Source organism: Dipodomys ordii, unplaced genomic scaffold, assembly GCF_000151885.1.
Source record: "Dipodomys ordii isolate 6190 unplaced genomic scaffold, Dord_2.0 Scaffold65, whole genome shotgun sequence".
Lineage (NCBI taxonomy): Eukaryota > Metazoa > Chordata > Mammalia > Rodentia > Heteromyidae > Dipodomys > Dipodomys ordii.
Window position 1 is genome coordinate 4,436,415 of NW_012267281.1, and position 25,604 is coordinate 4,462,018.

A 25,604-nucleotide genomic window follows, 5' to 3' on the forward strand; every position below is an offset into this window, starting at 1 on the left:
CCGGGCTGGGCCCGCTGCGCCCCGGGCGCGCCGTGGGCTCCCACCCGGGGAGCATGGGTCCCCGTCGGGACTAAACGCGCCCACCTCTCCACCCGGCTCCGCCGGACCGCTCCTCCCTCCCTCCCTCCCTTCGCTTTCCTCTGGGCCGGCGGCGGCGATCGGCGCCGCCCCTTCCCTCCCCGGTGCCCACCCACCCCCCCGGCTCCCCTCCTTCTGTCCTCTCCCCTCCCCTGGACCCATTCTCGGGGCCACCACCACCACCATGGCCGCGGCCATCGCCAGCGGCTTGATCCGCCAGAAGCGCCAGGCTCGCGAGCAGCACTGGGACCGGCCCTCGGCCAGCAGGAGGCGGAGCAGCCCCAGCAAGAACCGCGGGCTCTGCAACGGCAACCTGGTGGATATCTTCTCCAAAGTGCGCATCTTCGGCCTCAAGAAGCGCAGGTTGCGGCGCCAAGGTGTGTGCGGGTTCCCGGGGCGGGAAGGAGGGGTGCACACCCCCGATCGCCCGGGGTCCCCATCCCCGACCGATCCTCCCTCCCTCCGGGTCCCTCTCCCGCTCCGCCGCTGCCGCCCGCCTCCCCTTCTCCAGTCGGTCCTCGCGGGGCTAGCGCGCCGTCCGTCCGTCTGTCCGCGGGGAGCTTGGGAAGCCGCCGCTTCCCGACAACCTGTAGCCTGGGAACTCAGCCCGCCCACAGCCTGCAAGTTGGCCCGCGGCTCTTCCTGGCTTGGGTTCTAGGGACTCCAAGCTCTCCAGGGCGCTGAGTCCGGGCCGGAGCCCGCTGAGCCCGGGCGCCCTTCGCGCCCTCCTCGGGGCTGCTGGGGCCGAGGCCCGCATCTCCCGGGGCGGGGTGGGGGTGGGAGGGTCACTGGCCTGGGCCCCGCGCCCTGCTTCTCCCTGGCCCCCCGGTGGAGGGGAAGAGCTGGCTGGCTGGTGTTGGAACAAGTGAGCAATCACACTGGGGTGTGTGTGCTCCAGAGTCAGGAGATTCCCCCCACCCCCCCAAAAAAAGCTGGTTAGCACTGAGCGTTCCACACTCCCTTCACCAACCCCCCCCCCCCAGATGGGGACCGACCCGGGACCAGGTGCTCACGACGCCCCTGGAATGATCAGTTGGAATGGGGGCAGGGGAGTACTCGATTTCTACTACGTGAGAGTTTTCTTTGAGAAAAAAAATCACTAGTGAACGATGTGAACCCCAGCAAGCCGTTTCTGTCTAAAGAACCCCGCAGCACTGCCCTGGTGGTGCTAGGTGATGTGCTTTGCCTTTGGAGAAACAACTAGTAGCCCCAGGACCCGGGCTCATTCCCCCGCCCCTTGAAAATGTCAGGGTGTGCAAAGGCCACTGGTGCAGAAGAAGGTGCAGCCCGGCGGCCCCTGCGTCTGCTCCTCCCCGTGCGCGTCCACTTGCTAAAAGACAGGTGCTGAGGGTGAAGGAGGAAATGGGGTTTGATTTCCTCTTTTTTTTTTCCCCTAAGCCAAGTGGGCTTGTCAGGGAAACAGAAAAGAATGTGTTTACGTTCATGGGAGTATATGTTTGCCCAGCACGCTGAATCCTCAGCGGCCAGCTGTGTTTGTTTTAAATACCCTGTTGTTGTTGGGGACCGGGAGACAGAAGGAGGCATATGGGTGTGTGTGTGTGTGTGTGTGTGTGTGTGTGTGTGTGTGTGTGCCACCCTGTTACAAATTTCCATCCAAAGTTTTAAATACTCTCTTTCTATTAAAAAAAATAAGGTGGACGAACTCTATTTTAACAGAACAATAGGAACAATAGAAGTTGGAGCTCACTGGTAGTATCAAGCCTAAGAGGTAGGCATTTTTTGAGAAATGCCAGTGTGCACATTCAATGAGGTCAGTATAGGAGGAAACTCCATGAGGTGTGGAATCTGAGCAGTGTGAATCTTCAAACCAGTGTACAAGCTATTAAGAAAAATGAATCTCTTGGTTTTGGTGTTGGCTGAGAGCCTGCCCACGGATACCTTCTTGTAATGAAAATGAATCTACTGTTATAATCACCATGGACACATGGCCTGTCACACTCTCACATGGCTTAAGTTGTGTGGTCTTTCTGCTTGTTTTTATCAAAAAGTTTATCTTTTGCTGGGAGCTGGTGGCTCATACCTATAATCCTAGCTATTCAGGAGGCTGAAGTCTGAGGATCATGGTTCAAAGCCAGCCTGGGCAAAAAAGCCCATGAGACTGTTAATCTCAAACTAAGCGCGCGCGTGCGCGCGCACACACACACACACACACACACACACACACACACACACACACACACACACACAAAGCCAGAAGTGGAATTGTGGCTCAAGTGGTAGATAGAATGTTAGCTCTTGACAGTGCCTGGCACAGAGTTCAAGTTCCAGGAAAACTGTGACCCCCCCACTTTTCCCCCATGCATCCAAGATCCTGTTTTGGAATAATTTTCACCACAGAGTATATTGACCTTGCAATTATCTTTAAAGTGAATGGATATATTATCTTCTAAATAGGCTTATTTAAATAAAACAGCTAAATATTATGCTATACATTATTTAAATATGTAACAAGTAAATTATTATATAGACAATTTTCTTTGCCCTATTGGGTGATGGGAGAATTTTCTCTCTACATTTAATAAATTTCTGAGATGGATTATGCTCTTTCTCAGAGTGTAGAAAAATAGCTGAGCCCTCTAATAATAATAAATTTCTGTTTTCAACCTTGACTGCTTTCTTGTATTCATGAGTTTGAGATGATACACATCTTAATGGTCAGTAAGAAAACTATGTTAAAGTCTATGTTACTTTAGCTAAAGAAAGAGGAATACACAAGAAATCAATAGTTTGCAGATTGTTTTATTATTTGGAATCAACAAATAAACCAAAACAAACTAAATGTAGCCATATATTTGTGTTCTAAAATTATTACATTTCTATTACACATTTTTTAAATATAAAAAGAAACATGAGCTCTTGCTGGCAGTAATCTTTCCAAACCTATGGTGTGGCTAATGCAATTATTTCTTGCAATTTAATTGCTTATTCTGTGATCATAAAACACATGGGTTCATATGCCATTATCTTTAGTCAGTGATTATGCAGTCATTTCTTATAAGGTATCCTTCTTTAAATATATTACAGGATGTTATAAGAAGTAAGAAATGAAAGACCGCCTACAAAAATTGTGTTTTTAAGTTAATAATATAAAAATAAGAAAAAATGTATGTGCACCATTTATACAAAATATTTTGCTCCAGTGTGATAGTGAAACCTAACAGATTTTCTAAGAAATGAGAAATACCCTCATTCCTTGCACAAGGCACTATGTAAAGAAAATAATCAGCAGTAAGCAGCAGTCAAAAGACCACTATTTGTGTGTGTGTGTGTGTGTGTGTGTGTGTGTGTGCTGTTTCAGAGTCTTACCACATACATGCAAGAGCACTATGCTTATTTTTAGCTCTTTAGATCAAATTGCAAGGTATTTTCCTCTCTAAGATGCATTTATTTGGGAGGCAAGTGTTTTATTTTCCTTCTAGTATTTCATTTGTTGTTTGTTTGTTTGTTTTGTGTGTGTGTGTTGTTTGCTTACTTTTCAAGACCTTAGAAGTCTTCTACAAGTCTGATACTTGTTGCTAGCTTTTTAATCATCAGAGTGCTGTATTTTGTTAGCCATATTACAGTTGGATAAAATTAGGTTGTTTCTAAGTGAAAAGGTCTAGGTTTTTCAAAAATAGGAAATACTTTACGATGTAGCCTTTTCTTGATAAATCTTTATATTACAGAATTGGAAGCTGAAACAATGTTAGAGAACAGAAATATATGTTGTTTGCTTATGTATAATTTTCCTCCTGGCTTACTTGTTTGTATTTCAATATTCCAGTACTTTAGTGCTGTAATAAATTAAAAACAGTGCAATAAATAAAGATAAAATAGCTTATTCAGTTACAATACATGCAAAGTTAAACAATATAGTTCACTTGGGGTTGAGTCATATTCATAGAAAAAGTTGAGTTTACACATACTTAGAAAATACTATTTCATGGCCAACTCTTCAGTGAAGAAATCCTTTGATTTTTTCTGTTAATTTTAAGTAGTTGTACAGAGGGATTTCAATTCAATATACTAGTTTTAATGCATCTTGATCAATGTTATCTTTCCATTGCTCAATCATTCTGTTTCTTCTTCTCATATCTCTTCTAACTTCATTCCCTTTCAAGTTACCTGGCTCATAGTCAGATATGTATATTGCATGTTATGACTGTAAAAGTTTTCCAGAGGTTCCCCCATGTTATGCATCTTTCCTCCTGACTTCCCTCAAATTATTTACAGGTGTTTTTTATATTTCACATGAATGGAATATTTAAGGTAATCCTATATTTAGCCCCAAACTTTTGTCATCTATTAATTAATGTTTCAATTAGATTATATGTATTTATCTCCACTCTTCTTTTGAAATTCATGGTATGTGATGTTTATCTGTACTTCACTATGCAATAGAACACCAAAGATTCTTCCTCTACCTGATTGCAACTCCATCTGAATTTCCTCCATCCTTTGTGGTAGCCACATTCTTCTGCCAGCTGCTAGGTGATCCACTTCATAATACTTCCCTGTGAGTGAGGTCATGGAAGGTTTGTCTTGCTATGCATCGCGAATTGCACTTAACATAATGATCTTCAGTTCCTTTCATAACACCATACACGAGAAGAATCTATTCTTTTTCACTGCTGAAAATTATTCTGTTGTGTATATAAGTCACATTTTCTTCATCTGTTCATTGTATGGAAGACTTAGATAGGTTGCTTCTAGTTTGTGGCTATTGTGCCCAACAGGCAAAACACTACTAACATGGGGTACCGAAGTCTCCTCCGTTTGCTCTAATGTTTCTTGAGGACAGGTTCTTTTTTTTTTTTACAAAGTAGACATGAATCTCCACACATGGTGATGACTATGTTAAGTTTTACTTGATTTTTAAAAATAATTTAAATTTTAAACAGTGAAGGTGCTTATCTGCTTTATGCATAATCTGAAATTCCAAGTTCCATTTAAAGTTATACTCTGTATTAACTTCTTCCCAAATGACAAGAAACTTTTAGCTAAAAAGTACTGTGACACATCACATGAATTGTAAATGCTATTTAAAATATTGTTTTAATAGCTAAAGATGAAAGAACTCATAGTAGTAAGTTCACACATGTAAGTGATCATTTTAGAGATTAACACAGTTAAAGCTGATCATGTGTTAATATCACAGTAGAACACTTGTTTTAGTAATTTCATACATGACAGTCTTGATCTTCATTTGAAAAGCTTCAGATGACATTATTACTGTTAACTGTTTATTGTTTTCCTGAGGTGGGCGAGGAGCAAGAAGTAGAGAGAAGATGGACACATTTTTAAACTATTTATGGCAGATGTTTGCTCGTCATTGGGGGAGATTTCTCCTTTCATGATGCTATTTCATTTGGCAATAACTCTATCTTACAATTCCTTCATATGAGAATTAGTAAGAATTCATTAGCGTGACCAATGGAATTAATAAAAGACCCATCAGGCTAGCCTGGTAAGAATCAAAGCATGGCTTGTACCTGGTATGCAGATAACATTCCATAGTTCTTCTTGTGTGAGTGAAAAATTCAACATTCCTCAGGACAAGATGACAGTAAAAGAGTCACAGTTGAGTTAATGCACACATTATAATGGACAATGGATGGGACATTGATTCATGCGTAATGCATACTTACATGGACACTGTGTATCTGTTGAGTACTCTTTGGCCTTCACAACAAATCTATGTGATAGGCACACTAGTTTATGTGTCCACTAAGACACTGCTTTATCTGCTAATGGTTAAAACAATAACATCAACCATTCACCCACTTTAAAAATGAATCTGATAGAAACATAAAAGATCTGGTCGAGCCATAAAAATTCCATATCCTACTGGGGTATTCTTATCACCACATAAATAAAATGCTCAGGTTTATGGATGTTTAAATAACAGAGAAGGGATTTAACCTATGTTGTCAGATCAATGCTGGCAATGCTGAGCAATGCCGATTCTCTATTGTCACTTATAATGTTTCATTTTCTTAATTAACTGACATTCATCATCAATTCACAGCCAAGAAACGAGGCCCAAAGACTCACACCTACTAAGTGCCTCGACTAGAATTTACATTTGTCTGTCTGCCCTTAATATCCCTATCTTCCCTACTACTTGGAAACCTTTCATTTATTACAATGGGAAGTCTTCGGTGAAAGAAATCACATTACCTCAGAAAGTAGTAGAGATGCTTAATTACTATTACTGTTATAATGGAAATCCAAACACAATTATTGTAAATAGTGTTTTATTAACTTTAAAATCAAAGGTGTAAGAAATTTACCTAGAAATAGAGGTTAGTTTGTGAGCTTTGCAGAAAATGAAAAAATCAAAGTTATTTTTGACATAGGAATATAACTGATTTTCAAAGTGTTAGGACATGACACACAATGATTATCACCTTAATACATGACAACATTAATCTGCAAAGAACCAACTAAAGTGTTTTCATTATTATGTAATAAATTTTGTGTTAAGTATTTCAGCACATTTTCATTTGTTGTCCTATTTTATGTGTTTTAAATATTTCTCTCTAATGAGATGACTTACTGATTCTATTGTACGTGGAAAATTGAAGCAAATTACTAAATAAGGAAAATTATCAACTGTTAAACATCTAGATATGGTGTGTTTGCTGCCTAGTGCTGTTTAGTATATTGGTTCTTCATCCTTTCTTAATGAGTTCTTATTCTAATGTAATGATGTCTAACTTATCTGTGTTATATACTTTAAGGAAATTGTGCATAGAAGAAAAATTGTCTGTGGAATTGTCTCACAAATCTAGTCCTTTTCTACTTAGAAATGATCCACTCACTTATATCTCTGGTTCTTCTTTCCTTCTTACCATACTGACATGTCAAATCTAACTGGTTAATCCAACTACCTTCTTCATGCTAATAGTGGCTGAAGAAAATCATACAGTCTCCTCAGGGGAGCAGATTTACAGTTAGTAACCTCAAGTGGGCTTTTGCACATTAAAAGGTTTCTGCTTAACTAAATATTTCCCACCTTCTTTCTCTTTAAACATCTTATAACATCTTCCATCCCCATTCTTAATAATAACCCCTTACTTCTGTTTTCCTAAAAAAATAGAAACAGTCAGAAATATATGTTCACATTCCTTTCAACTGCCACTAGAAGCCATACAGGACATGGGATAAACTTTAAGGCCCCAATCTAAAGTCAAAATCACATTAAATTAAACAGTATATCCTCTCCTAGTTGGGGTCGTCAATCTAATATTTTTTCTGCTGTCTTTTCTGGACTATGAAACTACCATATTCTACTCTGTTATTCTTACCAACACAAAAATATGTGATAATATATTCTATCTTAAAAGAGAGTCACTGCTTGATCATGCATTCCTCTCCACCCATCAACTGTCTTTTATTGACAAACTGCTTGAAAGAGATATCTTCAACTCCCCTCCTCCCATTTTTCTCTTGCATCCTTTCTAATTAGTTGAATTTTTGCTCCTGGCAATCAAGTGTTATTGTCAAGGTCACTGATGAACTTCAGGTGCTCAGACACCAGACTGAGTTCTCAGCCTTCATACTATGTCCACAACATTAGACATTTGAATTTCCACAGTAACTCTGAATTTGTTACAGGAACATAATATCGTAGTACCTCTATCATTTACCTCATATATCTAGATATATACCATATATGATGATATTGAGAGATAGACAGACAGACAGACAGACAGACAGACAGACAGACAGACAGACAGACAGACAGACAGACAGATAGATAGATAGATAGATAGATAGATAGATAGATAGATAGATAGATAGATAGATAGATGAGGGCTGGGAAGGTGGCTCAGTGGTAGAGTGCTTGCCTTGTATACATGAAGCCCTGGGATCGATTCCTCAGCACCACATAAGCAGAAAAGGCCCGAAATGGCTTTGGGCTCAAGTGGTAGAGTGATAGCCTTGAGCTGAAGAGCTGAGGGGCAGTGTATAAGCCCAGAGTTCAGGCCCCAAGACCGACCAAAAAAAAAGATACATGACATATCTATATATTTCTAGTTGATTGAACAGTGGATTACCTGTTGCCATCAAGTAATATGATGAGAGCCAAACACTGTTTTTCAGTTGCTACTTGGGTACCATGAGAAGACAATGTCTTGTGCTTCCTAATATGGAAAGATTCTTTTGTTCCCCCCAATACAACCTTGTGTGCATGGGTTGAGTAATTTATGTCCATAATATATAGAGAAGATTGTGAATTGTAATTCAAACATTAGTCTTGCCTTTTGTCTTTATAGTCACAAAAATTTGGCAAATTTGGCAAATTAAAATGGTGGTTAATTTGTTTAATATTAGGTATCACTCACAGGCATTACATAGGAAGCAATAGTTGTAAGCTTAGGATGGGACTTTCACATAGTTTATTTGCTGACTAGAATGCTTTTTCTGATATGTTTACTCAGTGTGTGTGTGTGTGTGTGAGTGTGTGTCTAAGGACTTCTGGCAATGTTGTTCTATTCTCTTCTCGGTCCATCCATTACCTAGAGCTGCATCATTATAAGCTCTGGTGACAAAGTTAAAATACCATTTTTGCATTTGTGTTTTGGATTTTCTAATTTTATTTCTTGTCAGAATGACAGAGGGCCCCTAAGGTATGAGAAATGGCACAGAACCAGCAAGTGGAGTGTAGGAAGACATTTGCATCTCTCCTTGTTGGATCCACTAAGAGTGGAAGGAAATGCTGGGTTTAATGTCTAATACATGAATAGCGGATCTTTGCTCAGGACTCCAGCTTGCTGGATGAGCAGTTGTTTACCTGTTTGCTCTCTCCACAATCCAACAATTCTCTCCCATTTGGAACAGATCTTCAAGCCAGTCAGAATCTCATTGCTTAATATCTTTTTATTCTACCACATGCCTCGTTTCATCTCTCTCAATTTCTGTAAGTAATTCTTCCCTCTCCTTGGATACATCATGCCCTTTCAATATTTGCTCATGGCTTTTTTATCCTTCTTACCATTTGGCCAACTTACAATTGTTTAACTTTATTTGTCTCTCTGCATAAGTAAATGCCACCCGCACCTTAATCATTTCTGTGGCTTAGATTGTTCAATAATTACCTCATTCTTATTCCAGCCAATGAGATGACTGATGTTTTCATGAACAGAATTTCATGCAGATGCCTCACTTTGTAGAAGATGCCTGAGTGCATTCTGCATATTCATTCTCTCTCTCTTTCTCTCTCTCTCTCTCCCCCCTCTCTCTCTGGTGGGGGCTGGCTTGCATGAAGAGAAAAGGAAGTTGGTACAAATCTATACAAATGGTCTTGGCTTTGTGCCTGTCAAATTTAAGAAAAGTGTAGGGAAAGTCACCAAACATCTTCACTGCATCTGCTAGGATTAGAGGTGCTGAGCACCACAACTCATAATTCTACCACAGGTGGTGTTATTTTCATATTCCTGGATGAGAGAAGTGAGGTACTTTTTCCAGGGATTCATACTTGGCAGAGAGAGGATGGAATTGCAGCTCTTCCTGCTTCAGGATTCAGAGTGCAGTTTCAGAACAAACTCAATGGATGCTAAGTGATAGCAGTGGTTAATATCACTGTTTATGGTCTTTCTTGATTCACTCTTAAGAGGGTCTAGACTATCAACCACAGTGACCCCTGTTCCTTTCTGTAGGTTATGATGAGAAAACACAGGCACTGCTCCATCATTGTGGCCATTGGTTTGAGGTGATCAATGCCGTGCACAGTACTGTGGTCACTGGCTCTGTATCACTTTACTCTTTTTTTTTCCATTGCTTAAGCTACCATGTTAGGAGCTGGTGTCAGTGGCTCACACCTGTAATCCTCACTATCCAGGAGGCTGAGATCTGAAAATTGCAGTTCACACCAGCCCAGGCAGGACAGTCCATGAGATTTTTATTTCCAATTAACCACCAAAAAGCTGGAAGTAGAGCTGTGCCTCAAGAGGTAGAACACTAGCTTTGAGCAAAAAAAGCTCTGGGAGAGCACCCAGACCCTGAGTTCAAGCCCTAGAATTGGAGCACATACACAAAAAAATACCATGTTAAGATGTGAGACCTAGAATATAAATAGGTAGACATGCACATGCACATATATGTGTATATGTGCATAATTCATATTCATGATACATAGACATATATACATATGAATATATATGTAAACATACAAAAAAGACACCAAGTTAACAAGCAGTCTAAAACAGACACAGACACAGCCATCACTTCCACCTGTTACTTCATTTGTGGAGCAAACCATGAAAGAATGGTAGTTCTGGAATTTTCCTTTGAGGCATAGGGCATCTCATATCCACTCTTGTTTTCTTAATTCTAAGGCCTTGGCATTTTGGAAAACTATAAAAGCTGTCAAAGGTTGCTGAAAGTCCGGGGATACCACACGAACGGCAAAGGTTTCCTCTTCCCATGTTGCTAAGATAATACAATCTTTATGGTCACCAGAAGCCATCAGACATGCAATTTTTATAGTTTATTGTTATATTGAGTGAGATCAATACACACAGTGCAGCATTAAGCATTTGTGCCAACAAGTGAGCTTGAAGGTAAATTTTCCTGCTTGCCTCTCTGGACAGTTTCCTTTATATCTTGACAGAAGTGTTTGGGTATAATTTCAGCATAACCCCAGCTCTAGGTATGCTAGTTTACAACCTAAACACTGCTACTAGTTTACTTAAACAACATAAATGGCACTTACAAATGTCACAGTTAGTTTTTAAGTAACATGTGTCATCATTATTGGCCAACATCATCTTGTTTACTGTCCTTCCATTTATTTATTTATTTCACAGTTCCCATTTTTATCTTCCCGGACAGACTTATTGATAATTTTTCTTAAAAAATCAGTGCAAGAAAGGACCCAAGTGTCCCCCGAATTGTTTCTTTGATAGGCACCAATTACTGTTCTAATTAATCACCGTCCTTACCACGGCTGGATACCCCACACACAACTGTCCACCTTTTGTGGATTGCTGTGTCCTCATGGGGATTCTGGATCCAAGAGCAAGAGACAGCAGGCTTCAGATCTACCAAAAGATGTCAGGGAGCTTGGCAGTGGGCAAGTTGATAAAACAGTTTGGAAGATGCCATGCAGCCTTAACTTCTTGTGCATACCTTGTTGCGTCCCTCAAGAGCTCAGACTCAAAATTAAGACAGAAATACATTTCTGTGCAGCCAGGGTTTCATCCCCCATTGAAAAATCACCGGCAAGCATTTAAGTATATATAAAATAGAGGTAAAACTTGGAAATACTTAGATTTATAATACAGAAAATTTTCAGGAGGGGAGGGGAAGGGAAAAAACAAAATGTTTAAATAGGGATACAGGTTGACCCATTATAACAATGAGATGTACAAGGCACTATGCTGAAAAACGATTTACAATTTAGGCAGGGAGGGGGGTGGTGGTGAGGGGGGATGGGGGGAATGTAGTTGTGGAGGTGGACAATGCTTGCTGAGAAATGTACTCATCACCTTGCTCATGTAACTGTTAACCCCTCTGTACAGTATTTTTACAATAAAAACTTATTAAAGAAAAAAAAGAAAAATCACCCGCAGAGCAGTGCTATGCTTCATGTCTGCCACCTCGTCCCTGTCCTGGCCCCTGTGATTTAGGGTTTGTTCTAGCTCCATACTTCTTATTGACTTCTCAACGATTGTAACCTGAAAATACTTAGTTGATATGTTTGTTGTTGTTGTTGTTGTTGTTGTGTGTGTGTGTGTGTGTGTGATTTTCTAATCTGACCAATGCTGCCATCTATACCTCTTTCCTTTCATTCTCCACAAATGTGTTCTGGTGATTCTTGAGGAATATCTTCAATATCTCCTAACTGAACTTATTTGCACTGAAAATGTGAAGTCTTATGTAGTAATGTGACATTTGATTAAGTTGTGTGCTGTGATCACAGAGATTATGACGGTATTCTATGCATGTGTTACATGCAGTAAGGACGAGCCCTCTTTCCTTGCATTTGTGACCATTCTCTACTTACACTTGAGCTTCTTGGGGCTATAGTCCAAACAACTGCAAATCTTATCTATTGAAATTTATTATTCAGGTTAGAGATAGTTGTAGCTAATGCTGTTCTTTTATTTTTATTCTGCAACTGGGGCTTTAACTCAGGGTTTTATAGTCTCACTAGCCTTTTTCTCTTTTACTGATGCTCTGTCACTTGATTCATGGCACCAGCTCTGGCTTTTTGCTGACTAATTGGATTTGTATGCCTGGATTGTCTTCTAGCTATCATCCTTGTGTCTCAGTCTCCTGAGTAACCAGGATTATAGGTGTGAGCCACCAGAGTGTGGCACTATCTGAATTCTTATCTGAATATGTTCTTATCTGAATATGAGTTGTATCTATATGCTGTATCTATGTAAATAACACATCTAAACTGAAGCAGGCTATCTGATGCCAATAAGACACAGGCCTTTAAAAACCCAGGTCCTAAGCTTGCTTATCTCTATGTTTATGTATTGAATTCATCTGCCATCTTCTGCCAATCTTCTCCCCATTTAGTCACCCTGCACTGTCATTAGACATGAAAAGCAACAATCCTCTATATTCACAGATATGAATATTTAGAATAAATCACACTATTCACCTTCTTACAAAATGTCCATGGAAGGCCTTCATTATTTGTTGAACTTTCAACACATCCTTACTTGTTTTACCTTAACAATACCCAGCATATTCTTTTGGGATTGGAATAAGGACAAAGTACTTTAAAAATTTGTGATTTGCCTATGAAACCTCATCATACTAAGTGCCAAGTTGGAAACCATGTGAAGGAAATAAACAAAGCTTTACAAGGAAATGTACATAAATGATGATGTGGGGAAAGAATGATTCCACACATCGCATACCACACTTATAATGCACATGCCCACAACACACACACATACAATGCATACAACATACAAACAGCACACCCAAACACACACACACACACACACATGAAATCACATCCCCCAAGGTTACAGTATGTATCTCAAATGAATGTCATGGTGCTGTGTAAGCTTTCCTTAAGTGCCAAGTCCTGTTAGGTGATGTTGAAGATATTCCTCAAAAACAACATAGTAAGTTCTTAAATGGCCGCTAGAATACACCGAGGAAAATATGAGAGAAAAGTCACAGAGTTGGTAGCCTTGGATGTATTAGAGAAAATCAAGGACATTGGATATGAACCTATTCGAATTGGCAGCAGCAGCAAGCTTTCTTGGGAAGAGAGGCAGAAACATTAAATAAGTGAGATTCTCAATTTTAATAAGTCAAATTAGTCAAACACAAGACTCATGCTATTGGATTTGTATTAGAAGTGCTGCTTTTGAAAGAAGGCCAGACGAATGTGCCTCTGATTAGCAATCAGCCAGCCAAACTTCAGACTCTCCTAGCCTTGATGGGATTTGGAAACATATCCCTTGGTAAAAGCTTTAGTAAATGGTAATTTTCCTAGTGTAGAAAATAATTATAAGTCAAGGGGACTCATGTGTGGTGTCAGGGGGCTATTCTGTGGCTATGAACACTTGGAGCCAAAGCAATTCCATTTAGATTTGCATTACACCCAGGTGTTTGATTAAACATGCTGATTGAATAGTGCCTGAATCAATATTGGCGGAAAGTATTGTGTTTCATGGGGAAAGTTGGGTGGGCCTTGCCCTGCATGTCTTTAAGTGGTATTTACAGTTACTTTAAGGAACTATATGACACACAAAGGGAAATCTGCTATGTAGCTGTTGGGTGCATTCTTCAGGAATATAGAAGGCCCCTCCCCCTTCCTTCAAATCTCTCTGAGCAACATTAAAAAAAACCATAATTGAAATTAATATGCATTTCTTCTCTTTGGTGTTTGAGATTATACCCAGGGTCTTGAGCTGAGTACATAGTTAACATCCAGAAGGCAAAGAAAGAATTTCTACATTCTAACACATGGGAAGTTTTGATTTTAGATGTGTGGAACACTTCAGAAGGTCAATTAATGACCTACATATTGTATACCATTTAATCATACTTCCTAAGTTTGATGGTAGATTCTAGACTCAAAATCCAATATCACTTTAGAATATTGCAGCAGAGCATGCATACTCCAAACTGCACAAGGCACACTTTTTAGTTAATTTTTACAAGTTGGAGAAATGGATGTGTGTAAGGACTTCCCAGATAAATAATGAGAAACTTCTGGGTCCCCAGAAATCCCACTTACTGCGAGTACAATCAGGAAACCTAAGACCAAATACTATCTCTTGACATTTATCACAATATTATAGTTTAGCTTGCATGAAAATTTTATGTAACAGATATGCAACGTGTACTTTTTGTTTCTAGTTTCTTTAACTTACTATTTTATTTGGGGAATCATTCATGTTATTTTTGATCATGTTTCCTAACATCTGTAGTGATGCTCTGTCTACTCTGATTTTAATAAAATGACTTTTTTTTCTCTTCTGCAATTTTGTCAGGATGTGTAAAATTTTATGTTTTTACACCACTTTTGGCTTAGTTGATTTTTTTCTATTATCTTTTCTTGCTGGATAAATCTCTGTGCTTTAATATTTCTTCCTATTTTCTTTAGATCTGTTTTTTTTTCTTTGTAACTTCTTGAGACTACAAATTGACTTTAAACCGTTAAGGAATTTGAGCATGTGTGTATTTTAAATGTAATCACTTCACAATAGTCATCAATTCTATTTTAATTTTACTTAGTAAAATATTTCCTAATTCCCATCGTGATTTCTGCCTCTACTCATGATTATTTAGTAGTGCTTGTTTAAATGCACTTAATAATTAGTTTAGTAATGGCTAGTCATATTTTATAACAAGAAATGGCCAAATCTCAAGAAAAAATCTAACAATCAGAGAACACGTATCTCTTCTCAATCCACACCACCTTTCCTCACTCTTCTTAATTTTATAGGCTATACATTGGATTCTTGGCTGCATTTCTTCCCTCTTTTGCTCTTCATTTGTCTACCTCTTTCCCCGTGACCCACCGTACCCCTTACTGGTGTTTTATTTTATTGAGCTTTGATTTTGGCTTTCGAAGGAATTATACTATTTGAGATCTTTCTTGAATCCATAGTATTTAGTTAATACATTTGTATATACTTGCATACCACCCAATATATTTCCTTATGAGTTTGTAAGCTAATAAATATTCTTTATCCTCTGGGTAATTTTCAGATCTTCTTTTATCCTTTAATACTTTTAGCATGGTTTTGTTTGTGGTTTTATCTCCTATGAGAGTCCCACCTTATTGTAACTCTGGGGTATCAAGATTTATTATAGCTTTAGAAAATTATTATTTTGCCCTCAGTTCAGTGTTTTAGATTCTAATTAAATTTTTTCATTATTTCCATCTGCGCTTATTCTCATTTTCAAATTTATGCAATTTCATGTTCTGTGCTTTTGTTTTCAATGGCATTATTTTCCAAATATTTAAATTTCTCTCTTGCTGTTGAATTAGCTAAATTTTCCTTTCTAGTATTGTATGTTTTCTGTCTTAAATCTACTATTCAATTAATTTAGTTCTCTGTTTAAATTGCCATCCTTCTGAATATTTTTTTAAACATATTCTTTGTACTTTTTTGTCTGTGGCATTGTTATCTTACTGCTGGATTTCTGCATTTTTTATGGCCCTCTTGCTCCTCTTGTACTTTTCTTATTAATTTTGGTAATTTTTATTGAATGTTGAATAATTTGGAGAGTGAATCGAAAGACATTTGCTCTGGTTTTATCTTTCTTGAAGATGATTTTCTTTGAACAGATAGCTAAAGGACATAAAATGCCAATTTAGAATGAAATGCATTTGATGCTGATTTTCAGGTGTGTGTGTGTGTGTGTGTGTGTGTGTGTGTGTGTGTGTGTGTGTGTGTGTGTGTTAGCATGTCTCTTTGAGGTTTAATTCTTGGCTAACATGCAGTTTTCTAAGGGTTCCAACAAAGAGTCTGGATGCTTCCCAGGGATACTCTAAAATCTAATTTTTGTCTCTTTAGCTTAGTGCACTGCCAAAAGCCTTGCTCTGATTTTCAGCCCTTTGCCTTCCTACACTTTGGAAATGTCAAATTCTTAACTGGGTGATGTGAAAGATGGCGCCACCTCAGAGCTTCTTTCTTTTCTTCTGATCATTGGTCCCTCATGTTCCGCTGTTTCCTTTGGGAGCCTTCTAGTTTCCAGCAAAATATCCCTCTTTTTCTTCTCTTTTCTTTCTTATGTCTAGATTTGATGTTTTGTGGGAGACTCAGTCTTACACCGATAAAATGATCATGACTAAATGTATATTTTGTTTTTCTAATTTTAAACCTTAACTTCAAGAGAATGATTATTAAGAATTATCTTCTATTTTGCTATGTCCAGATTACAAAATGAATATTGATATCATGATAAGCACTAAGGGAGGGTTTGTTTTTGTTGTTGTTGTTTTGTGTGTGTGTGTGTGTGTGTGATTTACAGGACAGAACAAAGTCTTTAGCTCTAAATTTTCAAATAAGTCATTTGGAGTTTTAGGAAGGAAATTCCTGGCCAGCTTTTTTTTTTTAATTTGATATTTTGAGGAAAGCACCTACAAACAGAAGGCCATGTTCAGTTTGAATTTCTAGTAAAATCTGGGACAAAAATGGGTATTTTTGTCAATAATTGTTTCTGGATACATAACTTTTTGTGTTCACTGTGTTTCATGTTATTATGTTGCTAATACTGCCAGCTGAGATTATTTTAAGCCTTTTGTATTCTGTTGTAAAAACTGGGTTATTCTTTCAATCTTCAGCTTTATTTCCTAGCAGTTGCTATTAGCAACAAAGTTGTAGATTATCAAACTACCTTGCAGGAAAGAAATCTGTGGGCTTACCTGAAAAATACAATGTGACGGTTTATGTGTGCAGTCTAATTTTGGTTGAGCTCTAAAGTTTATAAGCAAGAGGAAATGGCAGAGTGTTGCTCCAGGCTGCTATAACCCTGGGCAACAGGACTGTTCTAAATCCACACATCCATGAGAGACTGGAATAGTCCTGACAAGAAATGATGGTTTCATTTGAATTCTGTGATGTGGTTTGATAACCATGCTAGTTGAAGCTCAATCTGAGCTACTTCTTCTTTCAGAGTTACTTTGCCATTAGGCCTATTTGCTCAAGTACCAGTGACTCAGGCTCTCCAATCATCAGTATCTTCATTTGCTCAAGTCATTTAATATCTCTATCAATATATTCTGTTTATTTCATAAGTAAGACTGGAAAGGAATAAAGTGTTGTATAAGTTGCCCGACTACATGCACATAGCCTGAAAGGGCTAGCTTCGGATGAAGGAGATGGATCAGCCTAGCCACTGATCTGAGCCTTCTTCATTAGACATCACGTCTCTGATTTCATTTGTAGAAACGCTAATACCAATCAGTATGGGAATCTGGCTTGGGTAGAGAAGGCAAAGCACATTTGTCATCTTTACTTGGAAGTATGTTGTTCTTCTCTATGTCTTCCCTAGAAGGATTTTTCAAAAACAATTGGTTCAGCTGGGTGCTGGTGGCAGATGACTGCAATTATACTAGCTACACAGGAGGCTGAGATCTGAGGATTGCAATTTGAAACCAGCCTGGGCAGACAAATCTGTGAAGCTCTTATTGCCAACTAACCTACAAAAAGGTGGAAAAGAGAGAAATAGAGCTAGTTCAAGTGGTAGCCCTGCTACCAGCACTGATATAAAAAATAAAAACAAACTGAACAAACCCCAACCCAACCCAAACAAACAAACAACAACAAAAAAGAAAAACTCATCAGTTCAATCAAGTTATTTATAGATAAGGAAACTAAAAAACCTACATAGGACCCAGAACACGTCCATTCTCCTGTTACAATCTCATGGTTAGTCATTGATACAAGACTCCCCTAGTTCCTTTTGGCAATATATACCCACTTGTTTCAGATCAAGCAGGCACAGATAGGTAGATGTGGCCCTTACACCCACATTACACACATGGGAACAAAGAAAAAAAATAGCTTTCCTCGGGCTGTGAAAAAGGAGCTGAACACATTTCTCATCAATTCCTCCACCTCCCAGGGACAGGATAGAATGCATTGCTTTTCCAGTGAGATCTTTCATTAGGATGTTAGTACCATCTTGGTAGAATATTCAGCTGCCTCTCAGCTGACATATTTTTTCTTCATGGTGGAATTACATCATGAAATCTGAATATTAGAGTCCCAGTCTGTGACTATAACCCATGGGAGAGTGCTAAGGAATGGCCACATAGGTAGGCACTCATGCCAGATGAGCGAGAGGGAAAACAGAGCAGGGAAGGCTGGGACTCCAGCCAACGAACGTGGTTAGAAAAGGCACAGCACCTAAGTGTGACGGTGAGAGTCTTAAACTTTGTGCTCAGATGTGCAGAAAATATCCATATATCTAAAACGGAGAAATAGTTAAATGAGGTTGAATTGATGACATGAACATAAATGAAGGCAAATGGCTCAGAGACTATGTTCTATATCCATAAAGAAAAAAGTTATGGTTTTCTGCTACATGACACACATTTCAAGTGGGTATGGATTCCTTGGGGTGTAAATCAGCATATGGTGTAAGAACACATGTGGGGAATACCTTTGTGCGGTGTCACTATTAGTTATGATACGTGTATAAAAGTACTGAAGCAGAATAAATAGAAAAGCAATATATAAATAAAGTGCTTTCCAGTAAGCACGAATGTCAAAAATGTTAAGGGGAACACAGAATTGCAAGGAAACTATTATTTCCTGGGTATTGTTTATGCCTCTGTCCTTCAGCCTTACCAGTGAATGCGAACATTTACTTTTTTTTCCTCACTATCAAAAGTAAAAATACAAGAGAATGACCAGAACCTTTATATTGCAGAACCTCTGTAGGTCTCTTACATCGTTTTCACCTGCCCAACCCTTTACTTTGCTGTCTCCTGATTATGAAACACTAGGATTTTCCTCTGATGTTTCTTACTACAAAGTCTATTAAGTTGATGCTGCAAATTGATGCATTCTAATTGCTTAGGTGACTTCTCTTGGGGTGATATGTGTGTCCCTCAGGGACCTGCTAATGAGAGTCATTTTTTTTATCTAGCTTTTAAAGACCTTACCATTGTGAATGAGTCTTTTCGCAACATGGGTGAATACATTTATGTCCCAGGATAAGACATGTTTTTTTTGCTATTGAAAAATCACCTTTGAATAAAAGAATAAGAGTAGAAAATAAAGATAATTTTATACACTTCCTCCATTGGATCATTTTTTGAAATGGATAGCGATGCATTTGGAAAGAAATTAAACTATCAGACTGTTGAAGATCCGATTGTTTTCTTATAAATATGACAATATATTGAGTAAAAAGGTAAAGGTAAATAATCCTTCTGGGCAGTCATTAGGAAATTTATGGCACAAAGATCGCTGATGCCTATAACAACATCAAAATTATGATAATAAGAACTTCACTTAGACTTTGATTTGAAGACATCTAGAGCTAGATATTATTATCAACCAAGTCCTCAAACTTAAATGATTAGAGTCATATGAAGGAAATAATTGTACTTTGGGCCCCAGATTTAATGCTTTGAGACATATCTATGAAATGGATAAATTATTATTTCTTATATCGCTTTTAAAGGAAGAGACAAATTTATGATCTATTTTGCTTCAGTGTCTTACATTAAAGTAGAATTACTACATTTTTATTTCTGTGCTGGTTTCTCAATGAAGCAAATGTAAATTGTGCTAAAATGGTAAAACTAAACATGACAAGTACTGAAGTAAGGAGGTAAAACACCCGTGGCAGGTTTAATTACTCTATTGTTAAATGTCATCTTTCTTCACTCTTAAGTTTTTAGGATTATATTAAGTTTTATATTATATTAAGGATTATATTAAGTCTTAAGTTTTATAGGATTATATTTTAGAGGTTCTTCTTTTTATTTCTTAGTAGCTTAAGTATATCATCTCATAGCTCTGTTAGGTTAGTGTTCTGGCCTAAGATTGAGGTGTCAGAGGGCACGGATCCAGGATGTTCTAGTAGAGTCCATTCCTTGGACTCTTTCCTGCAGATGACTCTGCCTCCAACTTCAGCCAGCAACTTTACATCCCTGGTAACTACTCCCTAGCCATTTCTCCCTTCTTTGTCTTTGTAAGGATTATAGGTTTACACCAGAAATACTCAGTATCCCAGGAAATCTCCCTGGCCACAGGCCTTAACTTCATCTTTTGTGCAGAAGCTTTTTGGTCGTATCATTGCCAGTATTTAGGATACCTAGAAATAGGTGTTGGGCAACTTTGGGGAAGCAGCATTTGATCCACTGCAAGACATGGGTGTGAAGAGGTTATCATAGCACAGCACAGTTAAGGCTGCAGAGGCAAACCTTGGCTTAATGCTGGCTGGCTTTATTTAGCCCCAGGCTCAGGGGGCAAGAAATCCCTGGGAGAGGAGATAATGGACAGAAAGGTAATGACAGGAGTGAATAGAAACAGCATTAGAATAGCCCTGGGGGCTGGGTTTACCCAGCAGGCAGCCTTGCAGGGAGCAAGTCTCTAAAATGCATCCCTTCCTTTCTACCTTCTATTTCTCTCCTATCTGTGCATTTGCTATTGTCCCCCAGTTCCCACCTCAGAGAAAAGCTTTGTTATCTATAGCCTAGTCATAGGTATGAAATTTTAACTGCCTTCAACCCCACAGCCCAGTGACCAGAGCATCTTGGTAAACATCTACACAGCACCCTGCTTATCTGCTTGAATTTGGCCTATTGTGTTCTAATGGCATTAACTAGCTTTCTCCAAATTTGAGCATGTGGTACCCTTCTTCTTTTTATTGGTGCCAGTACTGGGGCTTGAACTCAAGAGTCTCATGCTCCTGATCAAGGCTGGTGCTCTACCTGTTGAGACACAGTTCCACTTTCTGGTTTTTGCTGGGTGTTTGGGGATAAGTGACACATGGACTTCCTGCATGGGTTAACTTTGAACTGTGATCCTCAGGTCTCCACCTACTCAGTATTAGGATTGCACACATCAGCTATGAGCACCTGGCTTACGTGCCTCTTTTATCCTCATTGCTTGGTAGTGTTCCTGACCCTTGAGAATACTGAGTATGATTCATATAGCCTCCTGTGATGGCAGCTAGCAGCCCACTGTACAGAGGAATCTGAGAAGCTGATTTATCTCAAACTGCCCAGTTTACAAGGGACTCAACCCCAAGGTTGCCCCCAGGAAACTACAGAGAAACAGCCCAACACCAGTATTTTGTTCCTGGAAGTTCCAGGATGGATTTGGGAAACAAAATACTTCTTTGTTTTCTGCAAATTCATTTTCCCTTAAGCTAGTTTAACAGTGAGGATGAGTATCTTTGGAGCATGGTAGTGAGTCATAAGAAGTTTAATTCCTTTCACTTCACATGTTCAATGGCCCATGTAATTATAAAGCACAGGGATTTCTTCTCTGCTCTTAAAGAGAATTATCATGTTAGGAACGTGTTAATCTTAATTAGGTTTTGCTAGGCTTTTCTGAAGCCCAAATAATACGTGTGGCTTCATGGCAAACAATAAATGTAAAGACATTTTCTCCTGCTCCTAAGAGAATTTCTAAAGAATCTATGAAGAGAGATTGCATGTAAATCTTAGTATTAAAAACAAAAAAAATCTTAGTATCAAATGCCTTTATGTAACATATGACTTTTTTTTCAGGGAAAAGTAAGACATTTTCCTTCCTTCCTTCCTTCCTTCCTTCCTTCCTTCCTTCCTTCCTTCCTTCCTTCCTTCTTTCCTTCCTTCCTTCCTTTCTTCCTACCTTCCTTCCTTCTTTCTCACTCTCCCTCCCTCCTCCCCCATTTTTCTTTGTGTTAGCAAGGATTTATTTTAATATAACAGGAAAAGAAAAAGAAGTATTTCCTGCTTTCCATGCAGGAGACTCTCCTTGTACATAAAAAATAAGTTAAAATGTTATTATTGCTCTTTAAAATTGGGTTGTTCAAAGCTGGGCCCTGGTGGCTCACGCTTGTAATCCTAGCTGCTCAGGAGGCTGAGATCTGAGGATCACAGTTCAAAGCCAGCCCATGTAGGAAAGACTGTAAGACTCTTTCTTTAAAAAAAATTATTTTATTGTACATTTGTTGTTTAGAGGGATTACAGTTACATGAGTAAGATAATGAGTATATTTCTATTTCTTGTCGAACATTGATACCCCCTCCTTTGTTTTTCTCCTACCATCCCTTCCCTCCTCCATTCTGCCCCTCTCCCCAGAAGTTGTAAAGTTCATTTCCAACATAGTGTCTTGTGAGTATCATTGTTGCAATGGGTCATCCTGTGTCCTTGTTTCAGCTTTTTGTTATTTCCCTTCCCAACCCCAAATTAGATAAATGTATATATAAGATTCAGGGTATCAAAATCAAATACAGTGACAACAGAGGTATACCACAGGGGGAAGAACATACAAAAACAAAAAACAAAAAAATCACATAGTACATTAAAAACAACAATGACAGCTGAGTACTGGTGGCTCAGGCCTATAATCATAGCTACTTAGGAGGCTGAGATCTAGGGATCACAGTTCAAAGCCAGCCTGGTCAGGAAAAGCCATGAAACTCTTATCTCCAATAAACTACCAGTAAACCAGCAGTGGCACTGTGGCTCAAGTGGTTCAGCATTAGCCTTGAGCTGCAGAGTTGAGGGACAGCACCCAAGCCCAGATTTCAAGCCCCATGACTGACAAAAAAAAATGACAAAGAAAAACCTCTGTTTGCCCATGTAATTGTAACCCCTCTGTACAGTATTTTCACGATAAAAAAAGAAAAACCTCTGTGTCCATATCTTGGTGTTCATCTCATTTAACATCATCTTCCATGGTCTTATGTACATAGCTTTTGATCTTTTCTGCTCATCTGATAAGATTATCCTAGATGTATACTACTTATTGCAAATTAAAGAAACCTTGGGACCTATATTTCTTTGGGTCTGGCTTACTTCACTTAATATGATTTTTTCCAAGTCTTTCCATTTCCCAATAAATGGGGCAATGTCATTCTTTCTGATGGAAGCATAGAATTCCATTGTGCATATGTGTGTGTGTGTGTGTATGCGCGCGCGCGTGTGTGTGTGTGTGTGTGTGTGTGTGTGTGTATTACATTTTCTTGATCCATTCATCTACTGAGGAGTGTAAACTTGCTCAACCACTCTGGAAAACAGTATGGAGGTTCCTCAAGACTATGGTTAGAGCTCCCCTATGACCCAGCAATCCCACTTCTGGGTATTTACCCAAATGATCACAAACAAGGCCATACTAAAGCTACCAGCACCACTATGTTTATCTCAACATTATTCACCATAGCTAAGATATGGAACCGTGAGACTCTTGTCTCCAATAAACCACTAGAAATCCAGAAGTGGCTGTGGCTCAAGAGGTAGCGTGCTCGCCTTGAGCTGAAGAGCTGAGGGACAGTGCTTAGGCCAAGGGTGCAAACTGGATGATCATCAAAAAAAAATTGTGTTGTTCGTTCCTGTTTCTTTTTCCTTGTTATTCAAATTCTTGATATCTTCAACCTTAGCCATTGATCTCTTATCAATCATTCCATAAAACTTTCAAGTAACTACTAGGATGACTTTTCCCTTTATTTTCTCTAGTCACAACCTCCTTCCTCCTGACAACAAACCCTGACACCGCAATCACGTGAGCTTCCTCCCTCAACTTCTCTATCTGAAGCCTGCCTCAGAAGGCTCTGTGACTGACAGAATACAAATGATGTTCAATAGTGACTTATTACTATGCCCACCATCTTTGTAACAGACTATGGCTTGCAATTACAATTTACCAACTGTATAAAAGCCAGATTCTGTATTTACTTAAGTATATATCTTTACTCAAATAATTAATGCAACTAGAAAAATAATAATTATTTGTATGATTTTCAAAGGATGATGCCTATTCATATTTATAAAATTCTTGAGCCATTAAGAATACAGGGAACAGTAGCTCAATGGTGATCATAGTTACATCTAATAATCTGACCAGCACCACCATTTTCTATAGGACAATATGCAATACCTGAGGCCTAAAGAGAGAATGCTTTCTGGTATGGTTTCTAGGCATCAGGGTACTCGTTGGAAGGCCATAGTTGTATTTATTCATCCGTGGTTTTACTATGTGAGCTATGAAGGGCAAAGGGCACTCTGAGATTGCTTCTTGTATAGCTGTGTAGGCACACTGGTAGCGCACCGCATCTGATCACAGGAGATCTAACAGAAGACACATAAAACACGAGTCATTCTCTCCCATGCATAATACTTACCCACCTCACCTTGCTATTGTGGCCAGTTTCACAGGAGATTAAGAATTTTAATTTGAATGGCCAAAGAGGAGGAAAATATAGTCATGGTTTAACCTTCCAGACAAGATTTTCAGTCCATCGTGGGCCTGGTGCCATTCAGTGGTCTCCCCGCTTGGTGAAACAGCCCTGTCTTGACTATGGATATTTTCCCCCTTGTCTTCTCACAGATTGAAGGACAAGCTCCTGAAAGATTAGGCCCGTAACTCAATGCTGGCAAGGGAGCAACTGGCTCTACTTTTGCCCCTACTTAAAGCTCTTTGTTTTCTTTTGGCCCCAAGTTTCATCTCACCAATGGTCAATCCTGCAAATATCTTAACAGGGGTGGGCAGTTGATAGAGGGGACAGGCAGATGATGCACAGGACCCCTGAACCTGGACTTTGCTACATGACATCACAAGGGCAGTTCTTGGTGACAGGGCTCTCACTGACCTGCTTTCTTTCATGAATACAGAGAGGTATAAATTCTGTCCTCTGGGAAACATTTTGTTTCATCCTCTCTGAGGCTATATAGGAATAAGGCATGGTTACAACCTAGTTTTTGCTGTCCTACCTGAGACTTGAAAGTTTTCTTTAAGCTTCAATTATATTTAAAGTCCTGCTTTCCTGAGATGACCTCATACACACATCTCATTTTCATGGAGTTGCTGAGAGCAGAAGATGGCGCGTGCTCTTCTCATACAGTGCAGAGCTCAGCAGACAGAAAGGGCTCAGCAGAGTCCTGAGCTGTCAGCATTAGCATTCATCGATTCCTCGAGAACTTTCTATTCTCCCTGATGCTGTTTACAATGGACCGTATTGGTATCCCACAGAGGTGCGTGGGTTTTGACACAGATGAAGCCATCATTCAAGGACACCCTGTCCCCCTACACTCTCCAAGGCTCTGGAGCCTGAGTACCAGCCTTTCCCACCTTATGTTCAAGTTCTGGCATAAGTCAAGTGATATATGCAAACTTCACTATGGCATTTCTCACTGTAGAGGAGGTGGGCCTCTTGTTTTGCCTCTTTGTTTTGCTTTGCATTTTTACTGTCTACATATATTGAATCCTGTAACTCAATAAAAATGGCTTGTTACAATCTCTATACGTGACTCTTAGAGGAAGAAGGAGAGGCCATGTCATAAACACGGGGATAATGAGGTGGCCCTTTATGTAGAGCCATTTTTTTAAGGTATGGAAGCACAGGAGGTAGCTTGAATTAAG

General features: G+C 39.2%; 1 protein-coding gene across 2 annotated transcripts in view; it reads left to right on the top strand.

The window, feature by feature from the left end:
• Nucleotides 1–25,604, top strand: part of Fgf14 (fibroblast growth factor 14) — a 525,394-nt gene that overhangs the window by 364,174 nt on the left and 135,616 nt on the right. The window contains exon 1 of one of the 2 annotated variants that reach the window (XM_013022984.1): nt 263–455. The exons of the other annotated variant lie outside the window; for it this stretch is intronic. Within the exon in view, the coding sequence (XP_012878438.1) occupies nt 263–455 (193 nt within the window). Of the gene's footprint in view, nt 1–262; nt 456–25,604 lie in introns of those variants that run through there. 2 annotated transcript variants of the gene reach the window in all.